At 35.5% G+C, this 18,259-nt stretch overlaps 2 protein-coding genes across 3 annotated transcripts; one reads left to right on the top strand and one right to left on the bottom strand.

The window, feature by feature from the left end:
* The first annotated feature begins 632 nt into the window (after window positions 1–632).
* On the top strand, window positions 633–1,856 carry LOC129797747 (luciferin sulfotransferase-like). The gene is made up of 4 exons (XM_055840621.1): window positions 633–964; window positions 1,130–1,302; window positions 1,367–1,567; window positions 1,624–1,856. The coding sequence occupies exons 1-4, from the start codon at window positions 633–635 to the stop codon at window positions 1,854–1,856; spliced, it is 939 nt and encodes a 312-aa protein (XP_055696596.1).
* Window positions 1,857–4,643: 2,787 nt separating this feature from the next.
* On the bottom strand, window positions 4,644–17,884 carry LOC129797512 (protein arginine N-methyltransferase 5). Of its 2 annotated transcripts, XM_055840169.1 has the most exons (4): window positions 17,393–17,884; window positions 16,403–17,332; window positions 13,507–13,892; window positions 4,644–4,939 (listed from the first exon to the last, which is right to left on the bottom strand). In XM_055840169.1, exons 1-4 carry the CDS (start codon window positions 17,781–17,783, stop codon window positions 4,787–4,789), a joined length of 1,860 nt encoding a protein of 619 aa, XP_055696144.1. In that variant the 5' UTR covers window positions 17,784–17,884; the 3' UTR covers window positions 4,644–4,786. The 2 variants fall into 2 exon arrangements, with proteins under 2 accessions (XP_055696144.1, XP_055696143.1); XM_055840168.1 differs by having other exon boundaries at window positions 16,403–17,884.
* Between the last annotated feature and the right edge of the window lie 375 nt (window positions 17,885–18,259).

The raw sequence follows: 18,259 nt of genomic DNA, 5'->3' as shown, positions 1-18,259 counted from the left end.
GAAAATATAATAAAAAATTTTAGAAAATTCTCATTAAAAATATTGAGTAAATTATTGAAAATTTAACCTCAAGTTGTGCAAATTCATAGTCAATAATTGATGAACTGAATGTATCCCTTGATCTGACACATTTGATTTCTCAATTATTTGTCAGTCTGATTGAGACAATAATGAATGAAAATTAGTTGCCTCAATCAATTGTTTACTGGGACCAGCTTTGGTTAGTTATAACTTTCAAAATTTGAAGAAAAAAATACTTATGATAATGTACGTACGCGACGCTATAAATCTTTCTATTTTCCTATCTTCCGGACTTTTTGTGAGACAAAAATAATGCATGATACTGATTAAACAAGCTCTTAATTTTTTTTACATTTAATTTACAAAACAGATAAATTGTTCAAGGCAAATAAATGGCAATTAAGATTATTTTTTTGTTATTAAGAAATATTCTTTGCAAATACGTATCGTTCTTCCAAATTGATATGAACTTCCAAATTGCTTTTTATCTCCCCACAAGGTTATTATATTTGAATTTTCTAAGCCCACAACAAGATAAGAAATTCAAAACTTCCTCCCATCGCTGTCTCCATTCATTTTGGTGTGAATTTTCGGAGATATAACATTCCAAAATGTCTGTGGTGTATAAAAAAGTTACTCCAAACGATCTCTCAAAGAAGATAACTTACTTTGAAAATGTGGACTTTGTGCGAATTTGGAATACAGAAGTGCCTCAAAATCTTCCCATTGACCCTCAAGCGTGGCAGAAGGGTTACTATTTTCCGGAAAATATTATAAAATACGCGAAAGATATATCTGAATTGACAGTGAGATCAGACGATGTGTGGGTGTTGAGCTTTCCAAAGTGCGGTACAACTTGGACACAAGAAATGGTCTGGCAAATTTGCAATGATCTCAATTTCAAACCATCTAATTCGTTGAGCGAGAGATATTCTTTTCTTGAGTGAGAACAATACAATTTTTTTTTCAAGATTTTGGGTAAAGAATTTATAAGGAAAGTGTAAAATAAAAATTCTTTTTTAAGAATTGGCTGCATTTGGAAGGTATGGAATCCAAGGTATTCACTATCTTCTTTAGAAAAGATACCCAAACCACGCTTCATTAAAAGCCATCTGGCGGCTTCACTGCTCCCTCGCCAAATCTGGACGGAAAAACCAAAAATTGTCTATGTGATAAGAAATGCAAAGGACATGATCACTTCTTACTACCATCATTGGAAAAACATTCCAGGCTTTTCAGGAAGTTTCGACGAATTTATTGACCTAATCATTGATAATCGCAGTGAGATTTTTATTCATTGATACCTTATCTTACATCCAGAAATTAATTTTTTAATTAATTTCAGTCAACTACACGCCCTTTGATTCTCACGTTATAAATTTCTGGCACATGAGAAACGAATCAAATGTCCTCTTTTTGGTTTACGAAGAAATGCAGCAGAATTTACCCAAAGTCATTGAGAAAACAGCGCACTTTTTCGGAAAAACTCTAACTGAGGAGCAAATTTACGAACTAGCTGATCATCTTTCTTTCAACAAAATGGCCAGTAAGTCAACACAAAATATCCCATTCGTTGATACTTACAAATAATTTATCTTCCAGACAATCCTGCTGTTAACTTTGAGAAAGAGCTTTCTCGCCTTCGGAAGGAGAACAATATGTCTTATAATGAAAAGGATTACCGCTTTATACGGAAGGGCAAGGTTAATTCATTCAAGGATGAAATGAGTCCGGAAATGATTAAGAAAGTTAATGATTGGCTCTCAAATCGCTTCAAAGACTACGAAATTGATTCAGATTTGAGGAAAATTGTCTTCAATGAGTACGTGAACTAATAACAGTTATTTGTGATTCTTTTTTAAGTTTTAAAAGTTTTATGTAAAAAAACTTTTCAATAAAATGAAAAGAATAAAGGCTATTTTAAAAATAATGCCAGATAATCAATATAACCAAATAAATCTTTTTTTTTTGTGAATAATTATCATGACATTTCGGAGATATTTAACCCATTCATCAGGTATGCGAAAGAAATGATATTTTAGTGTTATTTAATCGAGAAAAAAATCAATTTTGTTCAAGTGTTTGATGGTTCTCAACTCTCTGCTTTTTGCAACAATATAAAATTTTTATTCCCACAAACATTTCAACAATTAATCATTCCTTAAACCACTGAACTGTTCACAAACAAACAATACCCGTTCAACATCCATGTAATTACCACAGGATGTACTAAATGCATTGTCAACATTATTAAATCTAGCATGATGAGCTCTTTGAGAGTGAATAGAAATTATCAAATCAATAATTTTCCTGTTGAGTGATTCAAATCTTTCACCGCGTCTAAAACTATTTGAAATTTATTCATGCAAACATTATCCATCTAAAAAAAAACTTTACGGTCCGCTAATAATTTTTATTGAAAAAATAAATATTGGAAATATATTGGAAATATTTTTTTTATGAGTACTATAGACTATGAACTATGAAAGAATGTAGACGGAAACAAATTAGACAGAAATTAAAAAAAAAAACTTAATTTTTTGCGTAAGAATTTCTTCATAGGTGTAAATTCGTAACCCTATCCTAGGTTATGACCTGCAAAGTCAAAATAACTCATAATTTTAAATTCTATTTTCATTGCAAAACATAAATATGCTATAACATTCAAGAAACTTTTTAATTAATTAAAAATCTATAATTAGAATTTGCAATCAGGAATTATATTTTGATAGAAAACTAACTTTATATGGAAAAAATAGTTTATTAGATTTTCTCTTGCATTTTCTCACAGTTCTATAATTTTATTCAGTCTATTTGTGAAAATTGAATGAAATTCTGATGAAAAAGCTGTGTCTGAAAGAAACACAGCTAAAATCACGTTAATCAGATATTTTCCACATGAAAAAAACATAAACAGATGTTTTTATATTAAGAATATAATTAAGGAAAAACAAACGAGGAAAATTATTTCAAACATTTTCTTTCAAGGGGTTCAAAGAATAAAAAAAAACTTCAATGGAGGGTAAGATATGACTTAAGGCAGTTTTTCAATATGCTTCACTTATGACATTCCGAATGTTACATTTCTTCTTCATCAGGTAAGTAAAATAGTTGGAGAAGTTTTAGGATAAATTACAAAGTTATGCTTGATAACGAATATTTAAAATATATTCTCTATTCAGAATATTCTGAAAATGTATTTTAAAGATTATATGTTAAAGCTAAATTCCTGCCTTTTGATTATATATTCTCCCTTTTTGCCAACATTTTGGCCCCTTGTTATTTTACGTATTAATTAAAAATAAACATTTTCACATCTCTTCCTTTTATACCCAACCTTTTCCTTAGCTTCTTTTCCTCTTAATTTTCCAATCCAAAAAATCTCTTAAAACTTCAAGAATTATTTTTTTTATTATAAAAGTTTGAAAGGAAAACATAGACAAGACATTAGCATAGCTTTCGCATGGTTTGGCAGCTGTTTGGTGAGCAATAAAATAAATAATTGCGACAGCATATCCACCCTGAAACTGTACATTAAGGAAAGGAACCAACAACATTACACAAAATACCCTTCAGTCACTCTTGCTGACACCTCCACTCAATTTGGGTTCAATTAGGGAATAAATTAAAAAGTTATCCGCTAATTGTTATTGACTTTTCCTGCTTACGGCAAAATTCCCTCCATTTATTGTAAAATATATTCTCACTTTATACGTACTTTTTTGTGGAGCAATGTACCAAGTCTATGTGGAAATTTAATTTAAAACTCCTTTCTCGAGTTTTCCGTTTTTTTTTTATCCACCTCACATAGCAATTTAATTCACAATGGAATTATTTATGCTGCAAAATTCCATCCATATCCCACATATATATATCAGCGTGGTGGGTGAAAGATTGTATATTCAAATGACAAGCCTTTTGATATTTCGCGCACTCTAAAATTATCTCTTCACTCTGTACACGATTTTCTTATCACAAAACACACGTATATCATATCCCTTCACCTCAACTTAGTGGTCCTTTTGAGAACACGAGATATGGTAATTTACAGGGAGGGCATGAGGATTGCCCTTTTCATTAGCTTTTTAGCACTCCCCCTTTGCGGTTTGTATTCGTGCAAAGTGAAACCAATTCCAAGTGAATGTGGTTCCATACACCACTAACAAAAATTCCCCCACAAGTTCTTACTTTTTGCGCGATGAGAATTCTAGCTTCTGCCTTCGGGCAGATAAAATGGCGCGAAAAGCGTCGCGACGCAGAGGAGCTTCACATTCAACTGAATTATCAATGTAATGCTCCAAATGTGGCAAGCGAATGGAGATTCTTCAATCTCATCATACTCTCGCTCTCAAAAATTCTTCACGTCTCTCTCGCGTTTATTGTGTGTACTCCTGTGAGATGAAAATCCTCCAGGATACTCTCTCTCGGTTGAGACGCAAACTCCCACAATTCGACTCCCCCGCCCCCTCTTCCCCTTCACTACCCTCCCGTATAAAGTTTCCTTTTTCATTGATAAATCTCCCAGCAGTCTCCGTAGTGAGCGATGAAACGTGCCGTGCCACTAAATGCACATTTCCTCGGTGAAAAAGAGAATAAGAGAAAAAGGATGAGAAAGGTACAACTAACATTTAACGCCCTTCGATGTTTTTTCTTCATCACTTTATTTTACTACCATGTCCTGCGGTTCAATAACAATCTATCCCAACTGTACATATGTATGCTCTTCTGTCCCTCCGTTTTTTTTCCATAAATGCATAACCATGGTCTACATGAGAATATCACAGGCGCGTCCGTTGAGATTGTAAATGGGAGAAATTTGGGGGGATGTTAAACTCCATTCGTACCACACTTTTCGCTGGGCAACGTGACGCCAGACATTCAATTCAATCTCCTCGCCGGCCTTCAAATTAACAGGAGTCTGAAAGGACAAGAAAAAAAACGAGAATTGCAAAAAATATCAAGGATGAAACAAGGAATTTTTCTTGAATTACATTGAATTTTCCTGCATAAAATTACTTTATTTTTGAACATTAATTACTTTAGTGTATTAAAAAACGTATGAAATAAGGATATTGTCATAACGGCCATAGCAAGTCATATGTATTTCCATCATTGAAATATCAGACAAAATGTTAAAGATTGTTGAGTTAATTAGTTTAAAAATTTGAACTTGTATCCATTGGCGCATACTTCAGGCAGGTTAGATTAGAATGGAAGGACATTTAGTGAAGAAAGTAAAAGTATCTCGTGCTCTCCATTTATTCGTGAAATTTGTCGATTAATATTGAATGTAAGTAGAGAAAATTATAAAGAGAATGATCAGTAGAGTAAGATGATTTTGTTTTGCAGGGAAATTTAAAGGAAGAAGAAGGAAAATGCCCAGAAAAACTGAAAAAATAGAGACCGAAAAAAGTGAGGTTAGAAATAAGGGAAATGGAATGAAGAAATGTTAGAATATTAATTTGCAATTTAATGGGGGATATTATCTCGGGTAAGTTTTTGAATAGGAGATTTAAATTAGTGAGAATTAAGAAAATGTTTTGTTACAGTCCAAATATACACGCTACAGCTTGAGTCTGCCTGGGGTTGCGCATTACCCAAAATATATGAATAAAATTCTTGTTCAATTCTGAACACAGAATGCAACACACTCACAGACATAAAACAAGCTATTAAAACATAAAGTGTGTTGTTTTGACATTTAAGGATTGCATCGTTTCATATTCAGGAAAAGGTCCAAGCCAGCAAAAAAATTCTGGAAATCCCTTAAATATTAACACTCAGGAGACAAAACTGGTATCTCCTAGCAATGGTAAACTTAAAATTGTCACGGAAACAAGAGAGAGTTCTATTAATATCTTCAATTGTACGGCTATCTTTAAATACATTAAAATTGGTGACGAGGATATAAAAGTGAAAAATGTAGGGAAATATGGAAGAAGCCGTAGCAGCGGTGTGGCGACGGCACCGCCGGCCATTGTAGGAGTTGGAACAATACAAGCATTCATGCCAGAAGAGGAAGAAACGAAGATAATATTTCAATAAATATGTTAGATGGTGCTGTTGTATCGGATTGACATATGATGACACTTTGCAATTCTCTCTGGACAATTCTACCACGTTTAAGTGCTCGTGAATTAAATTGAAATAAGTAGTGAACTATAAGTGAAATTAAGTGAAGACAGAGGAGATCCTGAATTTCCCCGCGCCTACTACCACTCGGCATATCCGTCGACAAAGAGTTGGGATAAATCTAGCCTGAATCTAATTCCCAGGTGAGTCCATACACACCCTAAACCTACATAACAAAATACAAAAGTTTTTACAAAATGCAACCATTTATTCCACATCCAGCAGCTCCTTAGAACCTTTGGTCGCATCCTACCGGAGCTTTGAGAATTCTTTCAACTTCCTAAAACAACCGGAAGTGGATTTTATTTGAATTTGTTTCAGAATGAGGAATATCTCAACAATACTTCATTCGATAGAGAAAATGCCAAAGAGAAGTATAGGCGAACATACACAAGTTGACGATTGATGATTGTCCAGAATGAGAATTTTTCATCTATTGAGGGGCGTATAAATCAATGCACGACTTGAGGGTTAATATCTACTTACTTCCTTGCAAAGTCGTGCATTAATTTATGCACCACCCCGTATAATCAAAAAGTATCATCAATTGCTTAATTATGAAGGCTTTAGCCTAAAATTTGAAGAAATTAAAAATTAAAAATTTGTGAGCTGAGAGAGAAAGGGTGTCAGGCTTTAAAAGCGCGCATTGCGTTAGATACTTTTGCTTTAGACACTGTATTACAGATGAACTACACAGTATACACACAAATTACATAATTTAAATTTACTCTTAAAGTTGATTTCCTAACTGATGATTAAAATTCATCGATCATTAGACTTCATCATTAAAAAATGGCAATCATTGAAAAATTAAAATCAAAGAAACATTGTTCTTTTTTTTTAATAGAAGTAAAAAAACAGTTACATTTCATTCAGTTGAGAGGGTGTATAATGGAATTCTCTGAGCTTCTTTGCGGCCTCAATCATACAACTCAGTCAGAGAGTTCCATCATATACTCAACCCACAAGAGTGTGTTGTGGATCAAGCAGCAATTACCGCAATTATTTTGCATCATATGCCGCGATATTTTTTCATATATGTAAATCGGCGATGAACAGAAACAGAAAAGAAGTTATTGATGTAACTTATTCTTCGGCTACCCTCAAGACTAGACCACGGACAGCTCTTTCAATAATGAACGCGGTGAAGAAAGTAGGTACAGTACACAGCACAGGAAGTATACTAAGAGCGAAGTCACAGTGTTCCGGGAGATACCTTAATGGCATCAAGTATAGTGAGATTGATCAAACTTATACTTGATGCCATTAACGTATTTCAACTTTCATAAAAACAGAAACGGGAGTATCAGGGCAGGGTGCAGAGTCGATGACGGAACACCTTGGCACACGCTCACTCATTGGAGGAATGGAACGATACGTCCCCGGAGAAGATTTCGATGTATTAATGGATCGGTTAGAAAATAAAAACGCATGTATGGCATACGTCAAGATGCACTGAAAAGCCAATTGTTCCAGGATAGACTTACGGTGAAAACATATAATAAAGTGTTAAAAGGTGCTGTGCAGCCATACTCAACTAATGAAAAGACGTGGTTCGAGAGGAAGTGTAACGTTTATGAGATGATCAGGAGTGTCCATCCATTAAGACAGGGATCTTCAGAACCTCTGCGAAAGCTCCTATGTAATGTAATCGGCTATCGCGGAACGGATTCATATTGATGGACAGGAAAAGAAAGTGTAGACCATATTTGGACAAGGATTTCAAGGCTGCATACAGTGCTAAAGTGTAAGGTTTATTTTGGAAATTATTTGTTAAGTGTTTAAATTATTAATAGAGAGTCAGAAGTAAACTTAAATTGTTATATTTGAATTATTGTATTTTATATTTAAAAGGGGGGAAAATGAAATGTATGAATGTGTGAGTCCACAGCCAAACTCTGATAATTTAATAAATTTAGTCAACCTCCAACCACCGCCTTGTACACTTCACTTTCTCTTGTATCTTCTCTTGCCCAAAATCAGAGCAAAAATTAATAGAAAATAGAAAATAAAAAAATATAAAAAGGTAGGTCGTCAGGCTTAGTCATCCATTTTATAAAATAAGTAATAAATAAATATTTGCCTTTACTCAATATATTCTTCTTCACTTTAATTGGACTTGACACTTGTATAAAATGTAATTTCATTTATCATTCAAGTCCACCATGGCCCTTCGATTTGAATCTCGCATTAATTGCTTGTCAACGAATTTCCAAATAAATCTCCATTTTGTATGCCTCTAATTTAGCTTAATCAATGTAACAAATCAAATTAACCCCGCATATCACTGACGGACGACGTTGAATTGCAAATCATGAGATATCCCTGGATTCTAAGTATATTTTACTGGATTAACTTTAACATTTCATTGGAAGAAAAAAAAAGCGAGAAAACTTCATGATTGAAACGTAATATTTTGTTGCAACTTGGTGACTTTATTGGTGATTCAAATTGTTGTTTGTGACATAAATATTTCGCGTCGTTATCCCGATTATGGGTGGAATATGAATATGCGCCACAAGGATAAAAATGTAATCCACTCTTTTTATGATCAACTATTTTCTCATAAAATCCCCAAATCTGCAAAAACTAAATCCTCAAGCTTTATTCTTTTTTTTAGCTGTGATTCTTTCGAAGAAAAGAATAGCACAGCTTCTGTGTACCACCTAAAATGCAAAGTCGTCAGATCGTGCTCAAACTTGGTATGAGCACGAATTAGGGTCCCCACATTCCAAAAAACGTATGTCAAAAAAAAATTTTTCCGGCCGTCCGTCCGGCCGTCCGTCCGGCCGTCCGTCCGGCCGGCCGTCCGGAACCTTTTGCTAAATTACAAGAGAACGGTAATAGATAGAGACTTGCGGTAAACGGCAAAGTTTAAATATCGATCGGAAGACATCCGATTATGAGGTCAAATCCACCCCCCCACCCCTCCGTCCGCCATTTTGAATAACCCCCAAATTTTGTTTTCGCAATATCTCAGCCGCTATTATAGCTAGAGGGCTGAAATTTTGATATGTTGTAGGGGCCATCAAGAGCTTTCCAACGATACCTCATTTTCGAAAATCGGTCAAGCCGTTTAGCCAATATGGCCGCCACAATTTTTCATCGAAAATCGGCCATAACTCGAGAACGGCTTGACCGATTTTGACCAACTCGGGCTCAAATGAAAGATCTCAAGAAGCCCTACAACTCTCTAGAACATTGCAAGTTTCCAAAGTGACCGCTAGGGGGCCAAAAATCAAAAACAAAATTTTCGATTAGTTTTCGATGAATATCTCGAGAACTACACTATGCATTTTCTTCAAATTTTCATATGTTATAGCTGACTATATTATCTACCACCATGCCAAAAATGAAGAAAATCTATGTCGCCGTTCTCGAGATATAGCCTTCCAAAGTTATCATGTCATATCTCGGGTTCTACAGGTCCGATTTTGATCAACTCAAGCGCAAATAAAAGGTTTCGTGAAGCCCTACAAATGTCTAGAACATTGCAATTTCGAGAAATGACCCCAAGAGGCGATAAAGTCAATATTTTGCATATCCAAAATTTTTAAGTCTAAATATCTCAAAAACTGTGCTATGCATTTCGTTAAAATTTCAGTATGTTATAGCTGAAGTCAAGACCTTTCCAACGATAGGTCATTTAAAAAAATCTATGGACCCGTTCAGGAGATATAAGGGTTTTAATTTTTTATTTAAGCAATACGCAAATTCTTAGGCGCCCCGCGAAGCGGGGCGCCTTATATATAAGGTATATGAATATAAATGGAGAGTAAAATATAACGGTAAAATATAAATATATATAGTTGCATGTTTAATTAGTACGCTAACTATTTGGCGCCCCGCGAAGCGGGGCGCCTTATATATAAGGTATATAAATATAAATGTAAATGCAAAGTAAAATATAACAGTAAAATATATATAGCTACATGGTACAGATTAAGGAGAAAAGGGAATGTACATGGTAAGTTTCACTTACGGGCTGTGATTCTTCCTTCAGAGGCCAAGTTAAATATATGCAAATGCAAAGTCTAATAGATAGCTGCAGAGTATGGATTAATCAGAAAAGGGAATGTACTGGTAAGTTTCACTTACGGGCTGTGATTCTTACTTCAGAGGTCAGTCTAAGTGTGATATTTGATATAAGTTTGGTGGTGCAAACTCTGGGGAAGGATGACTCGCGCCACGAATCACAGCCAATGCGCGAGTTAGCCTTTTCCCAGAGTTTGCACCACCAAACTTATATCAAATATCACACTTAGACTGACCTCTGAAGTAAGAATCACAGCCCGTAAGTGAAACTTACCAGTACATTCCCTTTTCTGATTAATCCATACTCTGCAGCTATCTATTAGACTTTGCATTTGCATATATTTAACTTGGCCTCTGAAGGAAGAATCACAGCCCGTAAGTGAAACTTACCATGTACATTCCCTTTTCTCCTTAATCTGTACCATGTAGCTATATATATTTTACTGTTATATTTTACTTTGCATTTACATTTATATTTATATACCTTATATATTTCCTCCTTCGTCGCAAAATCTTTCGAAAGAGAGAGCAAACGCCTTTCGATTTTCGGTGGACTTCTTCGATGGAGAGAGCATCAACATTTTCTCATCCCAAGAGAGCAAAACTTGTATTTTTTCTTCGCCACAACAATCACGTTTATGACCATGAAAAGGAGAGATCAAAAATAACCCAGAGAATCCTTACGCTAACACGAGATTTTATGAGCAATTGTCCATTTGTGGCCAAGAAACCCTATACATGGCGAAAAATGCATTCGTGAGTGGGCGAAAAACGTTTATTTTCTCATTTAACGACCCCTCTCGCACCATATACAAGAATTCTCACACGATGATGCTCAAGGGAGAAGAACACCACCCCCCATATACAGAAATTTTCTTAGCATCATACAACTTGTGATTCAATTAATGTGTCCCATAGCATTGTGGGTGATGCTCTGAGTAGAGGGTGGCAAGCACTTGTGTGGGAGTTGGGGTGAATTAATTAATAATTCAAAATGCAAAATTTTCCAGACATTTTCCTCCTTTTTCCTTTTTTGGCAAAAAGCCCAAGATAAATTTATTTTCATGAATTTAGGACATTTCTCCAATTCTCCTTGAAGGATATGCCAGAGCAAAAGAAACTCACATGACCCATAAGAAGATTTTCGCATGGAGAAAATTGAGCAAGAGCATGAGAAAACATTTTTGGAAAGAAAAATGAATCGGACATGAGAAAATCGAAGTGCTTTTATTTCACTTCCGTTTTCTGATGGTTTTGCCACAATTTAGTGCACCAAACCAAACTTCTTTTGATGTATTCTATGTGTAGTCACTTTCTTTTGAGGAAGTTCAATTACTCACATGTCTCTACATTTTTGTTACTCTTAACATTTTGCACCACCAAAAAGAAGAGTCAAGTGCAGTGGTGGAAGAAACTTTTGCAAACGTTGACATGAATTTTTCGTGATTTCACCTTCTTTTAAGAGTTTTTCTTTGCATTAAGCTTTCGCTTTAGAGCTTTCTTCGTTAGCTTTTAATAAAAACAAACAATTTATATAATTTGTATGAAAGGGGTGTTTATCTGGCGAATATTTGAAATAATTTAGCGAATCATTCGAATCTTGACGAATAATCAAACTGTTGTCAAATAATCCGAATCTTGACGAAGACTTTCAATCATTTTAAAGAAAAATTAGAATTTTGACGAATAATAAAAATCTTCTTGAAAAATAGTCTGAAATTTCTTGACGAATAATTCAAATCTTCTAACATATAATATGAATTTTGACGGATAATTAGAATCTTGACAAATAATTCGAATTTTCTTAATATATAATCCGAATCTTGATGAATAATTCGAATTTTGACGAATAATTTGATTCTTGACGAATAGTACAAATCTTGACGAATAGTTCGAACCTTCTTGAAAAATAGCCCGAAATTTCTTGACGAATATTCGAATCTTCTAAACAAATAATCCGAATTTTGACGAATAATTCGAACCTTCTTAACAAAAAATTCGAATCTTGAAGAATAATTCTAATCTTAAAAAATAATAAGAATCTTAACGAATAATCCGAACTTTGAACGAATATTTCAAATCTAAACAAATAATCCGAATTTTGACGAATAATTCGAATCTTCTTAACAAATAATCCGAATTTTGACGAATAATTCGAATCTTCTTAACAAATAATCCGAATTTTGACGAATAATTCGAATTTTCTTAACAAATAATCCGAATCTTGATGAATAATTCGAATTTTGACGAATAATTTGAATCTTAACGAATAGTATAAGTCTTGACGAATAGTTCGAACCTTCTTGAAAAATAGCCCGAAATTTCTTGACGAATATTCGAATCTTCTAAACAAATAATCCGAATTTTACGAATAATTCGAATCTTCTTAACTAATAATCCGAATTTTAACGAATAATTAGAATCTTGACGAATAATTCGAATCTTGATGAATAATTTGAATGTTGACGAATAGCACAGATCTTGACGAATAGTTCGAATCTTCTTAACAAATAATTCGAATCTTAACGAACAATTCGAAGATTTTCGTTCAGATAAACACCCCTTTGCACACACCGCCCAAGCAAAAAGTCACGAGTTCGAATCTCACAAAATACAAACTTTTCTGACAATTCAATAAACTCAATTGAAGTCCTTTTTTCCTCTTCAAATAAAAAGGGAAAAACAATTTTTATTAACTGGAAAACTTGTGAAATTCTTTGGAAAATACTACCCCCCGCCACGGCACTTTGAAAGTTGTTTTCAATTCAATCTCACAAAGCAATAATAAAAAATTCACGCAATAGAAATGTAAACTTAATCTCCGGCAGAAGTCGTGCAAAAGCTGCAAATTGCAAACAGGAAAAAAATAATTCTTTGCACACAGCAATTGCACGAGTTTTTACACAGAGCGAGAGAAAATCCTGTAAAATGTGTAAAAAATTGAATGAAGGGATTTTCGAGAGAGTAATGCACCACAAAATCCACCGTACAGCGGGAGCTTTTCCACTAGAAAGGAAAACTTCATTGCGCTCTACTCCCACCAAATAAGATAAAGTGATTTATCGAAAGTAAATTTGGTCGTTTTCCCTCGAGCACTGTATGTAGCATTTCATACGTCCTGCCAACACTCATCCTGTGTTAGCGCATCACAACGATAAATCCATTTAATGGAGGACATATCCCCGTATGGAATGACTCCAAAACAACATTTCTCCAGGATATTTTGGCACAAAATCAACGGGAGGTCATCTCCACATACATAATGAGGAGCTTTGTGGAGATTAGAGTAAAGTAAAAAAAAACAAACAACTCACTCACCGAGATGGGAATAAACATGGAGAACCAGGAAGAGAGTCCATTGGTGTGCGTCATGGGGTGGATACTGAGGACAATGTCTTTGTAGAGAACCGTGTCGAAGTATCCAGCAAACCCATGGAGGACACTGTCGAGCTTTGTGGTGAAGCTCACCCGCCCGTAGCGATTGTTGTTGATGACTTTGTCGCGATTGGGATGGTGGAAGGTGAAGAGGGGCTTTGGCTCATCGGCAATGTGGAAGACATTCTTCATGTACACCACATACGTTGTCTCCATCACCTTGCTCTTGCCACGCAGCTGCATATTCTGATCTTCAGTCTTTGTCACCAATCGCACTTGATTGTACAGCTTGGACGACATTATTGGCTCAATGTGGGATGTGTAGGAACCTGCAGACAAAACAACATGGAAATATGAGCATTTCGCACATTCCATTATAAAATATTAAAATTAGCAGATTTTTTTTAAATCTTTTTTTTTAACTTTATGAAGTCTGTTTTGAGCTCTTAAATTGTGATAAAAGAAGACGAAAACTCTGAAAAATTAAAAGTAATAAAAACTTGTTCAATTTAACTAAAATCTGATCAGAAATCTATACAAAAAAATTAGAGACCAATTTTGTCAAAAAATATATTTATTTATTTTTTAATTTCAAGGTCTTAAAATTCTTGTGAATTCTGTGAAAAGTAAGATTTTGACAATTCGATTCTTTATTTAGTCGTGAAGTAAAAGGAAAAATACTTTTTTTTTAGAATCTGTTAAGAATCTTTCTAACCGAATTAAAAAAAAAGAAATAAATTAATCTTATTTTTCTTTTAAAGTACGGTAAGAGAAAGAATAAAAATTCTAAACTGACAAAATTTTACAATTTAGTTGTGAGAAGAAATTTTTTAGACAAAATCGACCCCTAATCGAATCAAAATCGGATTAAAACACTTCAAAAAGGCTAATCAAAATAAATTGGTGTTGGCCACGAAGTGGAACACCAACTAATTTGGAACTGATCATGATTAAAAACATATATATTATTGAATTTAATTGAAATAAAAATCTACACAAAATCAAAGAAATAATTAAAAGAATATTAAGCTAAAAATTATCGATATTCGAATGTAAGTTTAAAAAAAATCATTAATGTGGATTGTCATAGCAAATGCAAGTCGTATTGGGAATTGCACCCTCTTCAGCCGGAATGGGAGCTTCTCCGATATAAGAGGAATACGTGGTATATAAACCACATATCCTTTACCGGCTCCATTCATAATTTTTGCTGCCAGTATGTTGCAGTGGAGAGCTGTGATGCATAATTTAGTGTCATTGCAAAAACGCGGGGCATCAAGATTTCTTATCATTATAATGGGCACACCAACTTTTAGGCACATTTTATGGGACGGGAAATCTTAGGGCTGAAGCGAATTTACAAATTCATGAGAATAATTTACAGAGTCTGATGTATCTAACACTGAATCAAATGACTTACAAGTAACTGATTCCAGAGAAGTTTTGCATTATATCAAAATAGAGGGACTCTACATCATTTTTTGGTGCCGAAATCGCTCTGTCACAGAGCCACTTTTCATCACTTGCATGGGCAGAGATTTGGGAAATAAGATCAGTAATTGTGCGAACAATGCCCCCAAATCCATTGGGAAATTGAATCATTCCATCGGGACGGAGAATTTTCCCTTCACCGATCCTAAGAAGATCTCCGGCAAATTGTACCGTGTCTGACTGACTTGTGAGATGAGCTCTTATATTTGTAGAAAGTTTCAAAGATTTGACCAGAGGCCAGAGGGAAGAAGATTCGATTGAGGCTTTTATTTCATCGGCCAGAGTGCCCTTTGGAATCGCTGGGACAGTTTGTCTGAAATCTCCAGCCATTAAAAGCAACACACCACCCATGGGATAAGGGCTGTTGCGAATATCTTGCAAAGTGAGGCTCACAGATTCCAAAGAATCCAAATGAACCATAGTGCATTCCTCCCATACAATCAAGGACGTCTCATTAAGAAGTTTTGCTTTTGCACTATTTTTCGAACTATCACAAACACCACCTGGACGGCGTGCAACATCCAGAGGTAAACGAAAGGTGGAATGTGCAGTTCTACCACCGGATAGGAGCGTTTGCTGCGATGCCGGAGGATGTCACAGCAATGGCAATTTTACCATGATGACATAAATATTAAATAAAAAAAAAACAATTTTTAACCTCAAATAATTAAAATCTTTTAAATGTTTAAAAAAAATCTAAATTAATAAAAATTTAATAAAAGTTTAATCAAAATATTTAAAATAAAAATATAAAATAAAATGAAGGAAAACTAATCAAAATTTGAACAGAACCTGATATATAAAAAAAATAATTTAAGAATTTTATTTAAAAAAAAACTATGAATAATTACCTAAAATACAAAAAAGCCTAATAAAAATAAGAAACTAATTAATACTAAATTGAAATCTAATTAAATTCTGAGTAAAAAACAACTTAAAAATCTTTTCATTTAGTCGAATCTAATCAAAACCGAGAACTGAAACCGATTTAAAAGAAAAACCTTTTAAGCTAAGATTTATGTTAATATAGAAGTAAGAAAAAATCTGATCGAAAATTAACTAAAATCCTATTAATTCTTGAAAAAAAATCTTATCGGGCCCTATTAAAATTAATTTAGGAAATCGGTTCGATAAGATTTTTTTTTGGGAAAATCTATCCTCAAACTGATTCACCCAATTTTGCAAGAAATAATTTTTTTAAATTTCAATTTAAAAAAAAATACTAAAATTTTCAACAAAAAATGCAAAATTATTGCAATAATTGAATTTTCTTTAAAAAAATCAAAAATGTTAAAAAATAGAGATTAGAAGAGTTTAGAATGGGATGCGCGAATTTGATATCACTTACTTGGAATGCTAATGCCGTCTGGTTTGAGATGAACTTGAGCACCGTCGAGACATTCTGGCGAAAGCTCGTTATCTCCAAAGGAGCCCAGCAACTCCGACACGATGATATCGGCTTTCTCCTCCGTCGAAAAGTCCCGCATATCCGAAAAGATGAGCTGCACCGTGTCGCGTGGCCACATTTCGCGCCAAAGCGCCTCCAGGGTGTTCCTGATGTTCTGATTCTTCTCAATCACATAGATGCGCACCTTCCTGCCCGTGTTGGTGGCCGCATTGAGGGATGACCGGACGAGGGGGCCACGTCCAGCTCCGAGGACCATCAGGATCGCCGTTTTGGTGGACTTCTCTTCTTCGGGGATCTTGTCGATGAGGGCTGCCTCGATGGCACGCTGATAGTAGACGTACTTCACGGGGTCCTTCTCAAAAATCTCATACGTGTACGTGTCGAGGTTGTCAAAGAGAGGCTGCAGCGGGATCTCAATGAGGTCATCAAAGCCATCCATGGGGTCAACCTCGTGGAATTTCTCCTGCAGATGCCGCAGGTATTCAGCATAGTAGCGGAGATTGCCATCATTGGGATTGGCCTTTACGATGAACTTTGCCTTTGTCTTCCGGATGAATTGGGAGATGACATCCTGATGGGCGAGTGAGAGGACGGGGTAGTTGGCTTTGTTCTGGATGAAGATGTCCGATGAGACGACGAGGTAGTCCACAGGCTCCCCAAGCCATCGTAGAATCTCATCTTGCGACGGAATGTCCGCAGACAGCACCAGGGAGAGTCGATGTTTCCCATTGAAGTCACTCTGAAGACGAAATCTATTCCACCACAGCCATGTATCCTCACCGGATGCACTGTCGTCCTCACCCACATCACTCCGCCACTGCTGGGCAACAGCATTGGGATCCACCATGGGGACTTCAATGAGGATGACGCCTGAAAAAAGATCTCCGCCCATAATCTCGAAATGTTCCATGAGATCCTCAATTTGCTCACACTTGCTATAGGTACTGATGATCCGTGCTAAGTTCACATTGTTGCCACTCTTGAGACGCACATAGATGATCCCGTGCTGCACCACATGCTCCGCAAACTCAATCTCCTGCTTCAACTTCTTCTCGCTGGCAATACGAATCTCCGGATTCTCCGATTCGCAATCGATGTCATCACTCACGACCGCTATCACGTACCCCAACCACATCTTGGAACTCATCACAATGTCCGGGCGCGAGAAGATTTGGTGCTTCTTGGCCAGGGACTTGTCCTCGTACTCCCGGTCAAAGCCCGGAAAAACAAGGGACGTCGTTATTGAATCATACTGATTCATTCGCGCACAATTTATCGCCTCCCTCACATCCACGCACGTATTAATAAACAAATTTGGCATTTTCCCGTAGAGATTTTCTTGTTTTCTAGAGATTTTTCACGACTTTCCGCAATTTTCACGTTCTAACCTCAAAAAACTAAAATGCCGCAAACAAACACCGAGAGCGAGATGCAACATGTTTCGTTTGTGAGAGAGATGGATATGTGTTGTTTCATGCAATTTTAGGCATGTTTCTCTCGTGTTTCTCAAATTGGCATGAAATAATAAAATTTGAACTAAACGAACTTTTTTTTGCATTTCGACAAAATTCGTGATTTCCGTGTTTTTTCCCAAATTTGTGGGCATAAAACGTATTTTTTGGGCTCCTGGGGCACTTACGGGTGCTCCGGGAGCCTCGGGGAGCTTCTCCGTGCGGAATTTGGGGCCCGCGGAAATTTTGACGGTTGGGGATTTTACACGCACTTTTTTTCCCGGAAATGCATTTTCGCGAACTTTTCAAACCAATGATGCCATTCGACGCGGCGTCGCTTCCTAAT

Source organism: Lutzomyia longipalpis, chromosome 1 (genome assembly GCF_024334085.1).
Source record: "Lutzomyia longipalpis isolate SR_M1_2022 chromosome 1, ASM2433408v1".
Classification (NCBI taxonomy): Eukaryota; Metazoa; Arthropoda; class Insecta; order Diptera; family Psychodidae; genus Lutzomyia; species Lutzomyia longipalpis.
The sequence above is the reverse complement of the archived record's forward strand: the minus strand, read 5'-3'. Positions and strand labels throughout refer to the sequence as shown.